We start from the raw sequence: 15,740 nt of genomic DNA on the forward strand, positions 1-15,740 counted from the left end.
AAAAATCCAGATATATTACATCCAGTTGAGAATTTTCAGATATAGAGTTGATAGCGTCAGATAATAAAATGCTTAAGTTGGTTAAGCAGGAGCTGCCTGGTAAGAAGCCGTGCTGTGCTGTATTTATATATGGAGAGGTAAATTTGTAGAGTCGGTCCTTTATTATCTTTTCACAGGCGATAGAAAGTGGTGAAAGAAGGGAAATAGGTCTATAAGAAGAAACAGCACACTTGTCTCCAGATTTATATAATGGTATCACGTTAGCATTTTTCCATGAATCTGGAAATGTACCCTCATTGAAGCATCTGTTTAATAAAATAGAGAAGGGAATAGCGAGAGAGGAAGCAGCGTTTTTTAGGAAAATAGAAGGCATTTCATCAGGACCATTGGCGCGATTTTGAGGCATTGAAGATAGGATGTGTTTCACTTCTTCTGGAGACGTGGACAGAGAAGTAGATGTAGAAAATACGAACACAATTATCTTTAAAATTTAGGCCTGGATACATCTTAAAATAAAGCATGCTTATAAGTGTACAAACATACGCACACCAATAGATACTAATTTATGTGTGTGTGTGTGTGGTGTGCGTGTGTGTGTGTGTGTGTGTGAGGGGGTATTGTGTGATTGTGTTAAAATTTAAAAACATACATGCATATTTTTTCACACACATTTGCGAGTAAGTAATGTTGATACGTGCATTTTTTTAGGTCCGAATGATTTCAGTGTGGTTTCTCCAACTGAGTCCTTCAACGCAATGTATGTCGCATTGGAGCAGTGTGTCATGGACCCCATCACTCAAGTGTCGGGTGTTGTGATGGTATTTGACATGGGAGGTTTTGGCCTTCAACACTTACGAATATGCACTCCCAAGTTGATACGCTCTTGGGGTGGTCTTCTGCAGGTGATTACATTACATATATTCACTGTACTATTTGCCTACGAATCCGAGTAACGAATACAGTGTACATTCATTTAAAATAGTTATAGAATCAGTTTTTTTAAACTGGAACTTCAAGAAAAACAGAAAAATGCTCTCCAAGAATGGAAAAAAAATATACTTGATTTGATGTCTGCGATCAGCTGGGCTGGTATTACTTTTTATGTTAGTGAATTATGTTATTGTAAATTACTTGTTCATCTGTTATCTAAAAGTACAATTTACCGTTCTGTTTCTTATATTTCTATATAAATTTTAGCATGGAAATTTTCTTGTAAAACCTTTATCAACATTTTTTAAAAAAATGATTGTTTACGTTATAAATATAAGAGGATGCATTTAATACATTTTCCAACCTCTTCACAGGATAGTTTCCCACTTCGCTTTAAACAAGTGAATATAATAAATGAACCATTCTGGTTCGGATTAGTTCACAACTTGTTCAAGCCCTTCTTCTCTGGAAAACTTCTTAGTAGGGTAAGTCTATATACAACATGAAGTAGTGATAGTGGGGGTTTGGCCTCCTTGTGATGTAAGGGTCTCGGCTTCGATGCACAGTATATACGTCTGACTATAAGCTAAATATATCCTTTCTAGATTATCCCACTCTGCATAAACTGAACTTAAAATCTTGAATATCCAATATTTCACTGGAGAAAAATGAAATTTGTTTACTCATTATATTCAGAAATTATTACTAAGGCTGAGCCGGTATCTATGCCGATGTATTGGTATCGGAAAGTATCGGTTAAATTTTATTTACCGATACTATTCCGGCATTTTTATCGTTCGCTGGGTCCGCCAAAATGTCGAGCTACAGTTTCGCGGAGACTAATTATTCTGAACGTTATGCAAAATTCGAGGATTCCATTGATTTGCAGCAATATTGTTTTAAAAAACTGTATTTTGTGATTACATAATAGGTATTTTTAAATCGTTAATGTTTGTAATTAGAGGAATACTTACTCACTAATACAAATCAATGTGCTGAGCAACCTTTTTGTTGCAATTTTCAAGTATCAGTATCGGTACCAATTATAATGCTACAATGTTTTTCAAAGCAGCTCAAGAGAGAGGTTTGGAATTTAACAAAGATAAAATTAAATATATGCTTGCAGACCAAAACCAAGTGTTAGGTAATAATCAATATCTAATTATAGAAAACAACTCGTTTGAACCAGTTTCCAAATTCAAGTACTTAAGAATAATACTATCAAATAAAAATTATATTAAAGAGAAAATATAAAGCAGGGTTAATTCAGAAAATGCATGATTATTTTTTCTTCATAAACGTTTGTCTTCTCGTTTAATATCTAAGAAACTGAAAGTTAAAATATACAAAACAGTAATATTGCCTGCAGTATTCTAGGGATGTGAAACTTGATCCCTTAATTTGAAAGAGGAACATGATTAGATTATTTGAAAATGAAATCCTTAGTAAAATATTTGGACGTATGAGGAGACAGGTGAGTGGAGAAGGTTCCATATTTCAGGACTCCATAATTTGTATTCATGTCCAGATATTATTAGAATGATTAAATCAAGAAGACTTAGGTGGGAAGACCATGTGGCACGAATGGGAGAGAAAAGAAGAGTTTACAGGATTCTTGTTGAGAATCCTAATGGTTAGAGGCCAGTAGGAAGGCCAAGACTAAGATGGAGTGATAACGTTGAGATGGACCTAAAGGAAATCGATAGGGATGGAAAAGAATATGTTTATCTTGCTCAGGATAGGCACAGATGGAAGGCCTGTGTTTCTGTAGCCATGAACCTTTGGGTTTAAGAAGTTAGTTAGTTGGTTAGTTAGTATCGGTATCGGTGGGAATCGGTATAAGTATCGGTATCGGTATAAGTATCTGTTTTAAGTTGCATTTGCTCAGCCCTAATTAATACAAAACTGATATATTTTTTAGAAAATCGATTTATATCACATATATGTATTCCCTATTCTAGATACACTTCCATGGAAGTAACCTGCAGGATTTTGTGGAAATGGTGAATCCGGAGATCATCCCAGTTGATATCGGAGGATTGGCTCCCTCCTTCGACAACTCAACTTTCTATAAAAAGCTTTTAGATAACGAGGAATTGTTCATAGGTATAAACATATCTATTTTTCGTGCTTTAGATGAATTTAATTTTTATTCTTCTGCTTAATTTGTAGCCGTTCGATGAGTTACTCTGTGCACCCTACGTAAAGTACAGAACATACAATTCACATCTCAATTTCAATATCTAAGATATTCCAAAGAAATTCAAAAATTGCAAAAAGTTGCTTCATTTCTTCCATTGCTGACTTTTTACAATACAACTTAAATAAACATGAATATATCCTCTATTGGCTTTGATTTCTTCACATCTGAATATGCAAATTCACTTCAAATTATAATTGTTTGCTTAATGATGTTGCAAGTTCCACAAGATCATGGATCCGGAGGAGTAGGCGAGCCACTTAAGACTGACTTTCTCTCTCTCTCTCTCTCTCTCTCGCTCTCGCTCTCGCTCTCTCTTTACACACACACACACACACACAAACACACACACATTCTATGTAGTTGGTTGTTACATTATTTGCCTCTGTTTGTGCATGAAATTTGGATGGACATTTGATTAATAGAAAATGCGAGCGTAGGATACGATGAATGCAAGTGATAAAAATGGAAATGGGAATTTCTTTTCCTAATACCTAATCACTTGAAACTAGAATAATAAAAGAACACATTGCTCATTTAAATCAAGTAGTTGCTTCTGTTGATTGATTGCTTGATTTGGTTTATTTTACTTTGCATTTTGTGCCACTTTTGGCTAATTTGCGAAGATGGGCATGAGTGATAATATGATGAAATTTATGATCGGACACTTACAAAAATATATGCCTAGGCGTGGATTCGAACCTGGGACCCCTGGTAGCAACTTCGACTAGTTACTACTTCAGAGTTGCATACGATGTATACCTGCCACACGTTGCTGTTAAATTCTGAAGTTAAATGATTTGTTTGATTTCATTTGAATATTTGTGATTTAGCGTTACTTTTCTTCCACTTTTGGCTAATCGCGACGATGAGTATGATGATTTGATACAACTGGTGAAGAAACATTTACAAAGAACACCCATGACCGGGACTGCGTTGTGTTAGCTACTACGCCACTGATGTCGACAAAAGTTAAATGTGTCAAAATTATATAAGAATTGAAGTTTGTTTACATTACAAGACTAATTCTCAGTGTCTCAGAAGAGCACAGCGAAGATGCAGTCATTCGCTGGTAATTTAACACCACATCTAGAGGTTTAAAACTCGTATTAAATAGACTTCGGTTCTGTATAACTGATAATTTATTGGTACCATTTTATAAGGCTCTACATTGGGCTTATGTGATTTTATTATGAGGCAAATCTTCAACTGCTGGAAATGTGTTCATTTCGCAGAAAGAGGCATTAAGAAATATGGTTGGATTATTTGATCAACCTGTTTGATACACACCTCTTTTAAAACAATATAAAATAATGGCTATGCCATGTTTATATATACATAACTGCCTAATGTTTACCAAAGAAAATGTTCATGAATTCAATCTAAGACACTCTGCATTGACATAACACAAAATTTAGTTATAATGTAGACACACGATCAACTATAATAAGCACAATACAACATGTTTACAGACACTTGGTAATTAAAATGTTCAACCTGTTGCCACAGACAGCTCACTATAAAAAAAAAAGTTAGAGGGGTACTGCAAAACCGGATAAGAGAAGAGATTTTCCACAAAATAAATTAATTAATACTGCACTCAAAGGGGATTCTATCATTCTTATGACATATCATACCGTATTCTCCATACTCACACTAAATTGAGTATGTATGTGTGTCTCTATGTTCCTGCCATGCTTGTTTTATGGTTTGCAATTGTTGCCTAATTGTCATCAGTTTTCCATTTCTCCCCTTCTTTCTAATACATTTTTTTGAAGGCAGATCCGAAAATAGTGTTCTGGCACTGGCTCTGGCGCCACTCCAGGGGGGAATATCCTGTTTTGGGTCCCCTGAGGGCGGCACCTTGGGCAGTCGCTCGAGTCGACCGACTTCTAAGCCATCCTTGCAAGTATATACACATCTTTGTGATAATTAAAATATATTTTTTAACATTTTTAAACATATTACATACAGGCCCGTACGCAGTGGAGGTGCCATGGGGACCATTCAACCCCAAACTATCTCGAACTATAAAATGCTTAAATATGAACCTATGATAAATTGCGAAAAGGAAATCGAAGATTTTTCAAATTTGCAAAAGTTTCAATTTTGTGCTTGGCTAAATCAACGTGTTTGATGTGTACATATGCAAGCTGCACATGTTTGCAGTGTGCAATATTGAGGAGTTTTATTTTTGTAACCATGGGTGTAAGGCTATCGAATAGGGGTGAGTGGAGAGGCAGTTGCTCCCATCACTTTTATCCACTTTAGTCCCTGCAATACGACTTCTTAATACTAAGGGAAAGTATGTGGCGATTGGGTGCCAAAAACTGGGGACGCCGGATGTTATCTGTGGAGATGTAGCTTTGTATCGTATTAGTACATTTGCTAGAGTTGGTTATTCTGTAAGAATATTGTTTCTTAATTGTTTACTTTCATTTTACAAATAATGTAAATAACGTCACAAGATAGAAAAACCTGTGCTATAGTTTTCAGGGACATAATGTTGAAATTTTTTCTTCATATACGTAATAATTTATGTGGAAAAGGAACATGATATTATGACAATTAGACTAGTATATTCCAGAGATGCAATTGAAACTCCCCTTGAAACACCCACAAATAAATAAGTTTGCAGACGCCTACAATAACGATATCTATTGCATTTTGAAATGTTTAATGATAAATAAACATATTTATATTGATATTGATATCAAGTGCAACTTCCTACAAGCAAACTTGTCGTTAATTTAACGGGTAGCATTACTCAATATATCAATGAACTGGAAAGTACTTTATCAATTTTGAAATTTTCGTTCATGACCAAGTGGAATTCTATTACAAAGTCTCTTGTTATTGATAAATATCGCTATTCATATATTTTTTAGAGTATACGTCAGACTCTCCGTCCGTCTGTTCATGGAAAATAATAAATAAATCGGACAGTTTCACAAGTCACAAAAACGTTTCGTCAACTGATGTATATCTACCAACACGATATGTCTGGCTGCGAGAGACAATAATTGTTGAGAACAGCACATCGGAAACTAAGAAATATGAAGATCTAAAATTTTGTCAATTTTAAAACAATTGCAAGTTATCTTAGCGACATATAATTTAATATAATTGTCTTGTCTGTTTGACTGTCGGGGAAACACAACTATACATGTAAGTCAACAATCAATCTTCGAAAACATTTTACGATAAATATGAAATTTGATTAATTCAAAGAATTGTCTATCCATTTCATGTCATATATATCTTCTCGTCCGGCCAGTTCATGGGCTTTTTCATGTCAACAATTGAACCTTTCGGTCTGTGTTTATTGGTCGGAAGCTACTACAGACACGAATATTAATTTCGTAGATTGGAAGAAATACTAAATGCTTGTATAATGGGATATCATTATCTGCTCCATCTGTAGTTTTGTCTATCAATAAGAGTACGAATTGAAAACGTTAAGCATTATGATAACCAACACGCAATAAATATTTGTGGAAATGTATTTTTGAAATAAAGTGCTGATAATATAACTGAACAATGTTTATCGATCTATCTATTTGGAAAGGTACAACGCCAAAAACAGTTCCATAAATTAAATGAATTAAAAAGCTAGTTTTAATTGTGACATGAGATACACTCATTCGCAAATCTTCGTCAGCCGGGGAACATGACCAAGTTCGGATTAATCCCCATGGAGCATATTGGTCACCTAGCAAATAAAGCTTTAACTTGTTTCTCAAATACGACTCTATATTTTGGGTTGCGTTTGTAACATACACAATCTCTTGTGCTACGTACAGTTGACTTAAAAATGACCTTGACCAAAGTATTTAAGAATGAGGAGGGAGAGAATTTAAGAACTTTTGGTTTGATTCTACGTAACTGAGTGAAGTCATCGCATGAATAAATAAACATTTGTTGTGTTTTTAGACAAGGAGCAAATAGCGTCTGATTTTACAATATATCATTTCGCAAGGTCTAATTTCCATACACTTTACCCTTCAATTTAATATACTCTTGTGCCCGACCCTGTGGCCGAGTGGTTAGCACATCGCGCTGCGACGCCAAGGGTCCCGGGTTCGAATCCGGTCGGGCTTGGTTGTTTGTGAATGTCCATTCATCAATTTCATCATTTCATCACTCATCCCCATCTTCGCAAATTAGCCAAGAGGCACAAAACGCGAAGTAAAATAAACTAAATCAAATCAAAATTAATATACTCTTGTACAAGACTGTACCCTTGGAAGTTATGTTTCAGTCTCATCTCAATTTTACTGACGCCTGACGTCTTGATCTCATTTCAAACAGGTTCATTTCAAAACCGCACTCTCAGCGTCTACAGGGTGGCTCAATAAGTCACTTAACACCCTCAGTACAAGGCCACTGCGGCATGGAATTTGAAATTGGCGATGACCAATCGTTATCTGACCAAGGGGGAACCACATTGACGCCACCCACATGGTCGGCGGCCATCTTGATGTCCGCCATCTTGAATTCAACTTCAGAATTTTAAATAGGAAAAGGGTCGTGCGACATATCAAAATGGGCTAGAATTTCACGAGAAATGCAATGGTGAAGGTTTTTTCGATGTATCTTTAACTAGTAAAAAGTTATGACTGAATTCTTGTACCAATTTGCTCCTTTTCGAGGTGTTAGAAAAATGCCTTAAAATTTGTTTAGCGTTTCGGTAATGCATCGAGATCAAAGTGACGTCTATGGAGAGACGTTCGCATGCCATTGCACATTATTTTAATCGGATATATCCATGAAGAGCTGTGCATTATGAATGGTTGTCGCGAACAATTTACAGTGTGACGCTTCCATTGAATTAAAAGTCCTTCACAGTGACAAGGCTAATGTTTATGTTCATAAGCAAGTTCATCAACAGAATATTCGATGATTTTTATCTGATAACCCATTTTTGACAGATCAAAGCTGAATGGTTAGTGTTGGTAAGTTAATGGTGTGGCGTGCTGTGTGGAACACGATTGGTTAGTCAATTTTCCATCAACGGAACCTTAAATGCTTATGGCTACTTGGATTTGTTAAATAAACAGTTTTTTTCATCCTTGCTTATGAAAGAAGGTACTTTTTACAGAGTTTTTTCAATAGGGAAGAACACCAGAACACTTATGGGAACATTATGAACCAGTTTTTTGTCCAAAGTTAGTTATCAGATAAAAATCATCGAATATTCTGTTTATGAACTTCCTTATGAACATAAACATTAGCCTTGTCACTGTGAAGGACTTTTAATTCAACGGAAGCGTCACACTGTAAATTGTTCGCGACAACCATTCATAATGTGCAGCTCTTCATGGATGTATCCGATTAAAATAATGTGCAATGGCATGCGAACGTCTCTCCATAGACGTTACTTTGATCTCGATGCATTACCGAAGCGCTAAACATATTTTAAGGCATTTTTCTAACACCTCGAAAAGGAGCAAATTTGTACAAAAATTCAGTCATAACTTTTTACTGGTTAAAGATACGTCGAAAAAACCTTCACCATTGCATTTCTCGTGAAATTCTAGCCCATTTTGATATGTCGCACGACCCCCTTCCCATTTAAAATTCTGAAGTTGAATTCAAGATAGCGGACATCAAGATGGCCGCCAACCATGTGGGTGGCGTCAATGTGGTTCCCCCTTGGCCTGATACTGATTGGTCATCACCATTTCCATGTTGTGCGCTGCAGTGGCCTTGTACTGGGGGTGTTAAGTGACTTATTGAGCCACCCTGTATACAATACATGCAAACATTTTAAATAACTCGCAGTTTTTGGAACTTTATTATTAAAGACGTGTACAATTGAATATTTGCATTATGATCTACCGTGGTACTACGTCAATGTATTTATATTGTTGGTGTAAAACGTACAAGTTAAATGGTAATGTAGGTGTTCTTCGTCCAACAGTGAAAAATATATTTTTCTTTCTGATATATACTTTTAGATAATAAAATATATAAAAGATTTACATTTTTTTTAATTTTCAGGAATGATTCCATATGGATTGAAAAACGTCGGTAAGAAGGATAAAGGCAAGAAAAAGTCGAAGAAATAAATTGCTTACCACTGTAAGAAGAGATGACCTTTTTTCAACTACCTGAAAAAGTTAAGAAGAAATGAGATCCTCTAAGACACGGCCATCTTTAATAGAGGCCGGACCTTCAATTTGTCAACCCTGTAAACCCTGACATCATCCGGCCGATGTTTCTCGGAAGAAACATTAGAGAATGAACGTCCAAAAGTAAAAAAAAAGTAATAATTTATTGTAGCCTATTCATCCCGTAATAACTTCATTCGCTCAAATTGTATTCGCTAGTGTATTGAACGTTATTTTTCCTAAGTAAAGCAATATGTTATCAAGTTGTCAAAAATATACATTATATGTTTTGAGCAGTGCCTCACCGATGGCGCAGTGGTAACGTCGTCGCCTTGTAATTAAGGGGTCCCGGGTTCGATACCTGGGGGGGGGGGCACATACTTGTTCGGATCCCACTTTAAACTGTAGGTATAGTCACAATTAGTCTTACTGTGCATAAAATGGACTTAAAACACCAAATCGACCAACCAACAACATGTTTTGAGCAGCATATAAACATTTCACGGAGCATTCCTTACGTTTCAAATGTGGTGAATCATCGAATATAATAAATATCCCATATTGATGTAATTAATATTCATAATTATCATGTGTAAAATAAATTAGGGACGTCAAAGAGCTATAACCATGACATAGAGGCTTAAAATATGTTTACGCAAAAAGCAAATTCCACGCTGTGGGCATGAGGCACCACATGCTAAGCTTTTACTTGTATTAAGTACAGGGATTAAACTACAGCACTCAAACAAGAATTCGGGAAACAATACAAACTCAAACAAGCCTCTAAGAGCATAAAATTGCCTAGCCTAACACAAACTGTAGAACACAAAATCACTAATTCCTTCACTGTAACATATCTCCACAAGGGAAAAACAACGGAAATGTAACACTTTCTAATTTCTAAAAAATGCAAAATTATCCACTTTCTTGCAGGGACTAGATAGTCACCAGCATTCGGCATTATTTTAGTCTTGTATGTACATACATGGGCTATATGCAAACAAAACAAATATTTGTACATATGCACATCGTAAATACAATGTGCTGTATGTTGTACAAAATCTTAGCAATTATGTCATATACTGCTAAAATAAAGACGTTGTACAGAAATATGTAGGCTACATAAGATTTATTTAAACTCTGAATGTAACACTCGTTCATGCTGGTATATCACATCCACAACTACTTCGTACACCTTACTTTTAAAACTTTAAGTCCAGTATGTTACAACTTCCATCATTTAAATATTTAGTTCTTAGATTCGAATGTCATTCCGAAATGCTAGCAAATAAAATATGGGCAAGCCATACTTGATACTGCGTATGAAATGCAAAGTTATCATTGTATTTTCTGCTTATTTCAAGTTATTTAACTGCAAATTTATATTTCAAATGTTAATGTATGTTTTCCACTTACATCGTAATGTCAATCTTCTGTCCAGATTTGAAAAAAGGAAAACATTTTACAAATGGGCGTCCACAGGATTTTTTCCAGGGAGGACAAGGAAGGTATTTTTTTCCAGGGGGGGCAAACAAGTCACATTTTCCCCCAAAAGAGTGTAGTTCCCTAAAAAGAACCTTGCTTAAATTTGAATTTATGGTATTAATGCAATAATTAACTAATATTATTGTGACTAAAATGTAATTATGTGTGAAATACATAATTCTTGGTTGACTTTCGTTTTCCAGGGGAGGGGGGCACGACCCCTCCTTGCCCCCTTCCGGACGCCTATGATTTTACACAGATTCCCGTGTTTCTTTAAGAGTCAACATCAATTTTGCTATTCGCGTCCATGCTACTTAGCTTGATGTCTAGGCCGGCGAGACAGCGTTGCCACATTTCAGGATTCCGGCCTTAATAAAGCAAGCCATGTCTAAGAGCACAAACAAATGGCAGTGAAAGAAAATATTATTTATTATATTGTCCCCTTGAAACATACGCCTCTTACAATGGAATTAAATAATTCTACAACATTCCAACATTTACCATGTGTTTTTGTTCGTGAGAGTTCATTGAAGAGCAATTCTGTAAATAGATACCAATTGAAAGTGTTGAAGGAACAATCCCTTCACCATGGACAAACGAAGAGAATTTTGCAGACTTGATGAAACAAGAAAAGTGTACCAAAGATGCTCCTGTTCTGCTTATTTCATTCATGGTTCGCATTTACCATTAGAAGCACTACACTACTGCAAAGAAAATGGATAAACTTTTTCACCATTACCCTTTTCACTGTTCTTCAAGTGTATGGACGCATAAAATATTGAGAGCTTTTCTGTGTCTGTAACATCGGTAACGTGTAACATCACCACTTTCGACCAGCAGATATATTTTACATAAAAGTAATTGCATTAGAAAATTTTAAAATTGTAAATATTTAGTGACTGAATGTAAGGCACATTTGATAACTTTTTTAATTAAAAAGAAAGTTATTGATTTCATCATGCATGCTACGTTTTCTCGATTTCTTGTCTTAAAATGCTTGTGCGATTATTTTATTAGCTACACAGTTAAGAAGTATTGCATGAAGTTTTATTCAATCAACATTTGATATTCTTTATAGAGAGAGATAAACATTTTAGGGTGCGAATTTGTTAGTGTTTGGAAGCAACCACTTACTTGTAACGCACATAGTCCAGCGCAGATTAACTTTTTTGGAAGTGCCTTGTGGGGAGTTTCAATTGTCTATGTGCAAAATGTGCCTAATTGTTCTATCTTCATGTTTCTTTTTTCACAAACAACTATTAGATGCATGAGTTTTGAGCCTTTTTTTAGTTTTTTTTTAAAGTCCACTTTATGCGTAGAAAGGCTAATCTGGACTGGACCTACCGTTTAAAGTGGGATCCGAACCATTATGTGGCTCCACCTGTAATCAAACTCGGGACGCTTTGATTACAAAGCGACAACGCTACCACTGCGCCATCGGGGAGGCCATATTAGATATACGAATATGAAATATTGATATTATACAGATTGATTGGTTTATTTTACTTCGCACATCTTTGGCTAATGGCGAAGGTGAGGATAACAATTTATGAAGATATACACAAGGAACACGTACGCGCAGCCCGAGCTTCGAACCTGCATTTACATTAAGCGGCTTCGGGGCTCATCCAACCTCAAATCAATTTGTACCTGGGGGCAACTCCTGGAGCAAATCACCGTCTGGCAATGCAGGTAAGGGTGAACTTATGCAACAGATATGCGACGAGGTAAAGCGGGTAGTCCAAACACCAAAAGTGTCGAAAGTAATTGTTGACTTAAGTATTCGCTGAAATTCAAGAGCGACATGTTCGAAGACCTACGCAAGGAGCTCCGCAGCAAAGATGTTGAGATACAGGAGCTGCACGAAAAGTTTCACGAGCTAGAACAATACCAGAGACGTAACAGTGTCCGCCTCTTCGAGATCCCTGAGAAGAAGAACGAAAACACGCACGATATTGCGCTTTCGCTTTTTGAAGAAGAGCTAGGTCCAAAAATTAGAGGAAGATATTTGTCGCTCGCATTGTGTTGACCAAAAACGCTCCGGAACAACAAGACCCATAATTGTGAAATTCACGAGCTACAGATCATGGTCGGCAGTCTTCAGGAAGAAAAGCAAACTGAAGAACTCGTGCGTTGTAATCAGGGTAGACCTGTGCATGGCAAGAGTGCAACTACTATACGTCAAGCCATCCAAAAGTTCGATACTAAGAATGTATACACCCAAGATGGAAAAATTGTGATCATCGTGGATGGCAAGAAGAAATATATCGCGAGAGAGGCGGAGCTCCGAGGACTCTGGAATAGGAATGATCATTCAAAATCCAGTGCATAAAGCTATTAGTTGTCCTCCCCCAACTACACTGTGTTGTTAAAAATAAAGCACCAGACATAGACTGGGACACAATGCATTATGTGATACTTAACCTCGGACACAATCATCCTCATTTTATTTAATATATTTAATTTCATTCTTTTTTAAGTTTTATTTTATATTATTTGATTTTTATATTATTTTGATACTATTATTTTTTTCATTTTTTTAATCTGTATGAAATGCATATCACAGTTGATATTTTTCTGTTAAATGCAATCAACTTCATAGATTTTGTGGAAAAACTGTGCACATGTAAAGATTTTATTTTGCTTCTGGTCGCCAGAATTCACTGGGTATATGTTAAACTTTCAAATGTTGCCACTATTGGGTGAACCTCCTCTAACAGAACAGTGCATTCCATCCAACGAGCTATATATATAAACACTAGAGAGGAAAGAGACAGCCATCTTTGAAACAATTTGAGCAGGAAGGAGGTAGCCCGTAAGTGGTCAGGCAGGCTGAACAGCTGATGGTAGTTAAGATGTTAACAAGCCGTAACCTGTGCATTACAGCTCACTTGGAACTTAACAAGGAATACTTAAACATTATAAACGAATTCTACTTTTGTACAGACGAGTTGTTTACCTTTTCAGAGAAAAGTTAGAGCTGTATAAGCTGACTCGCGTACTGTCGACGTGGCCTTTGGCCACGTCTTGTACGCTCGCATGCGTGACCTTCGGCCACGTTGTGATCACAATCATGTTTTAGATGGTGTTGAATTGGATGTGTACAAGTTCGCTAATTTGAAAAGTTTAGAAAGTAACTTTATGTGTGTATGGGCTCTAATAAGGTACAAATATTCAAACTATTATTGTCTATTTTCTTCATAATGAACTGAGTAAGTAATAACCGTTTCAAGATAATTAGTTGGATGTTTTGCATTTACGAATTAAATTGCGACACTAAATTGAAAATGTTATATTTACTTCTTTTGTCATTTTCACATTTTTGAACGTAATTGGATAATAACTGTTTTCCGTCATTCCCTTAAAATGCCTACCTTGTCTCTGTAATAAATTCTGATGCTCGCATTTTGAAATTCGGAAAGTCTAGCATAATTTCCTTACATTAGTTTTCGGGGTGAAAATAAACATTCTTTAAGTTCCCTAGCAACGTCCTTTTCCATGGTGAACAACAAGCACGGCAAGCTCTAAGGAATTGCATGTCATTATACCCCCTAAACATTTAGTTGAAACAAGCACAATGCAGATATTTACGCGTTGAGTTTACCAATATATACGTAATTGTATCTGGGCTGAAACTCCTTATTATGTAGATGTCACCCTTGTTTCAGGCACCTTTTCAAAGCCAGGAGTTGATTCATCTGTGTGCTATTGATCTGTGAGAAATATAATGTAGCTAGACAATTAAGAATTGAAGGAAACAATGTGAGCAAAAAAGAAAAGCCTTGGAAACGGTTGCTAAGGACGTGAAAAAAGGGCATTTTCACCCTAAAGGAAGGGCAAAGTGAGCGATTTCTTAATTTTCTCGGCCTTTCGGGACGATTTCATGGAGGGTCGTAATCGGGCGTTTTTCGCCTCCGGGGCTTCCTTCATGGAGAACATTTATGTCAGTGAGTGAGTGAGTGAGTGGTGGGATTGGGGCTATATATATATTGGATAATACAAAATTTACACGCATATTGCCTAGCGGAACTTTTCTCTTTTGCAAAGAAAGATAGCCCCTTTGTGACACAAAATAGCTTAGAATTAAATAATTTCTCCATTTGTGCTTATTCCACAAGGTCCCGATAAATATGTAACTGCAGTATATTATCATATATTACCATAGGCGCGTGTGTGTGGAGGGGGGGGGGGAGAACTCGGACCCTGCGCGAAATAAAGCAATTGTTTACGTGCCAGTTCTTACGAGTTTTTAGGACGCTGTTGCTTCCAATTATTCAAGTAATCTCATTTCTCTTGACTTCTCTGTTTGTTTACACAGATTGAAATATATCCTAAATTGCTGAAATTATATTCTAACAAAGAAGTACATAAAATGCGTATTTTAATAAAAAGTTGTTAAAGTGCACTATTCGTTTAATTATAGAATGAAACCATAAAGTGACAATACTATTTTACATGAAAGTGTGTTCCACAGCAGCGTCATGCCTCCCCCCGTGGCGGAGTGGTAAGAACATCGCTCTACGACGCTAGGGGTCCCGGGTTCAAACCTACCATGAACATGGATGTTTGTGTGTGTCTATGTCATCAATTTCATTATATTATCACTTATCTCCATCTTCGCAATTAGCCTAAAAGTTTCATAAAAGCGAAGCAAAATATAGCAAATCAATCATTCAATCACAACAGCGTGAAAATTCAATGCAAAGTAAACAAAAGATAATTATAATAGCCTGTTATTGGTTATAATATTAAAATGACACTTTAACAGGTAAAATAATAGCGGAGCCTTCTGTCGCTTGAGGGGGTGATATCGAACACACTCAGTTTTGCAATAAAATGTTATCAAAGGTGGAAAATATTTTTTGGGAAAATTGTATTAGCCTGCCATATTCTTAGTTTCAACCTTTAACATGTTTTGTCTATTGCTGTTCGGTAATAATACGAAATATAGTATAATTACGCCTGGGTTCGAAATCTGGGTGGGAGGACATTTCGCAGATGTGCATTTCACT

The 15,740-nt window shown here is 36.1% G+C and overlaps 1 protein-coding gene across 2 annotated transcripts in view; it reads left to right on the plus strand.

Annotated features, from left to right (window-relative positions):
• The window catches only part of LOC145979545 (retinaldehyde-binding protein 1-like), an 87,611-nt gene extending 78,105 nt beyond the window's left edge, over positions 1 to 9,506 (plus strand). The window contains exons 5-8 of one of the 2 annotated variants that reach the window (XM_083112515.1): positions 709 to 902; positions 1,305 to 1,415; positions 2,892 to 3,036; positions 9,134 to 9,506. In XM_083112515.1, coding sequence (XP_082968641.1) covers positions 709 to 902; positions 1,305 to 1,415; positions 2,892 to 3,036; positions 9,134 to 9,201 — 518 coding nt within the window. In that variant the 3' untranslated portion in view covers positions 9,202 to 9,506. The remainder of the gene's footprint in view (positions 1 to 708; positions 903 to 1,304; positions 1,416 to 2,891; positions 3,037 to 9,133) is intronic. The other variant, XM_083112516.1, reaches the window with a different exon arrangement.
• Positions 9,507 to 15,740: the final 6,234 nt, after the last annotated feature.

Source organism: Lepisma saccharinum, chromosome 26 (assembly GCF_977018435.1).
Source record: "Lepisma saccharinum chromosome 26, izLepSacc3.1, whole genome shotgun sequence".
NCBI classification, from domain to species: Eukaryota; Metazoa; Arthropoda; class Insecta; order Zygentoma; family Lepismatidae; genus Lepisma; species Lepisma saccharinum.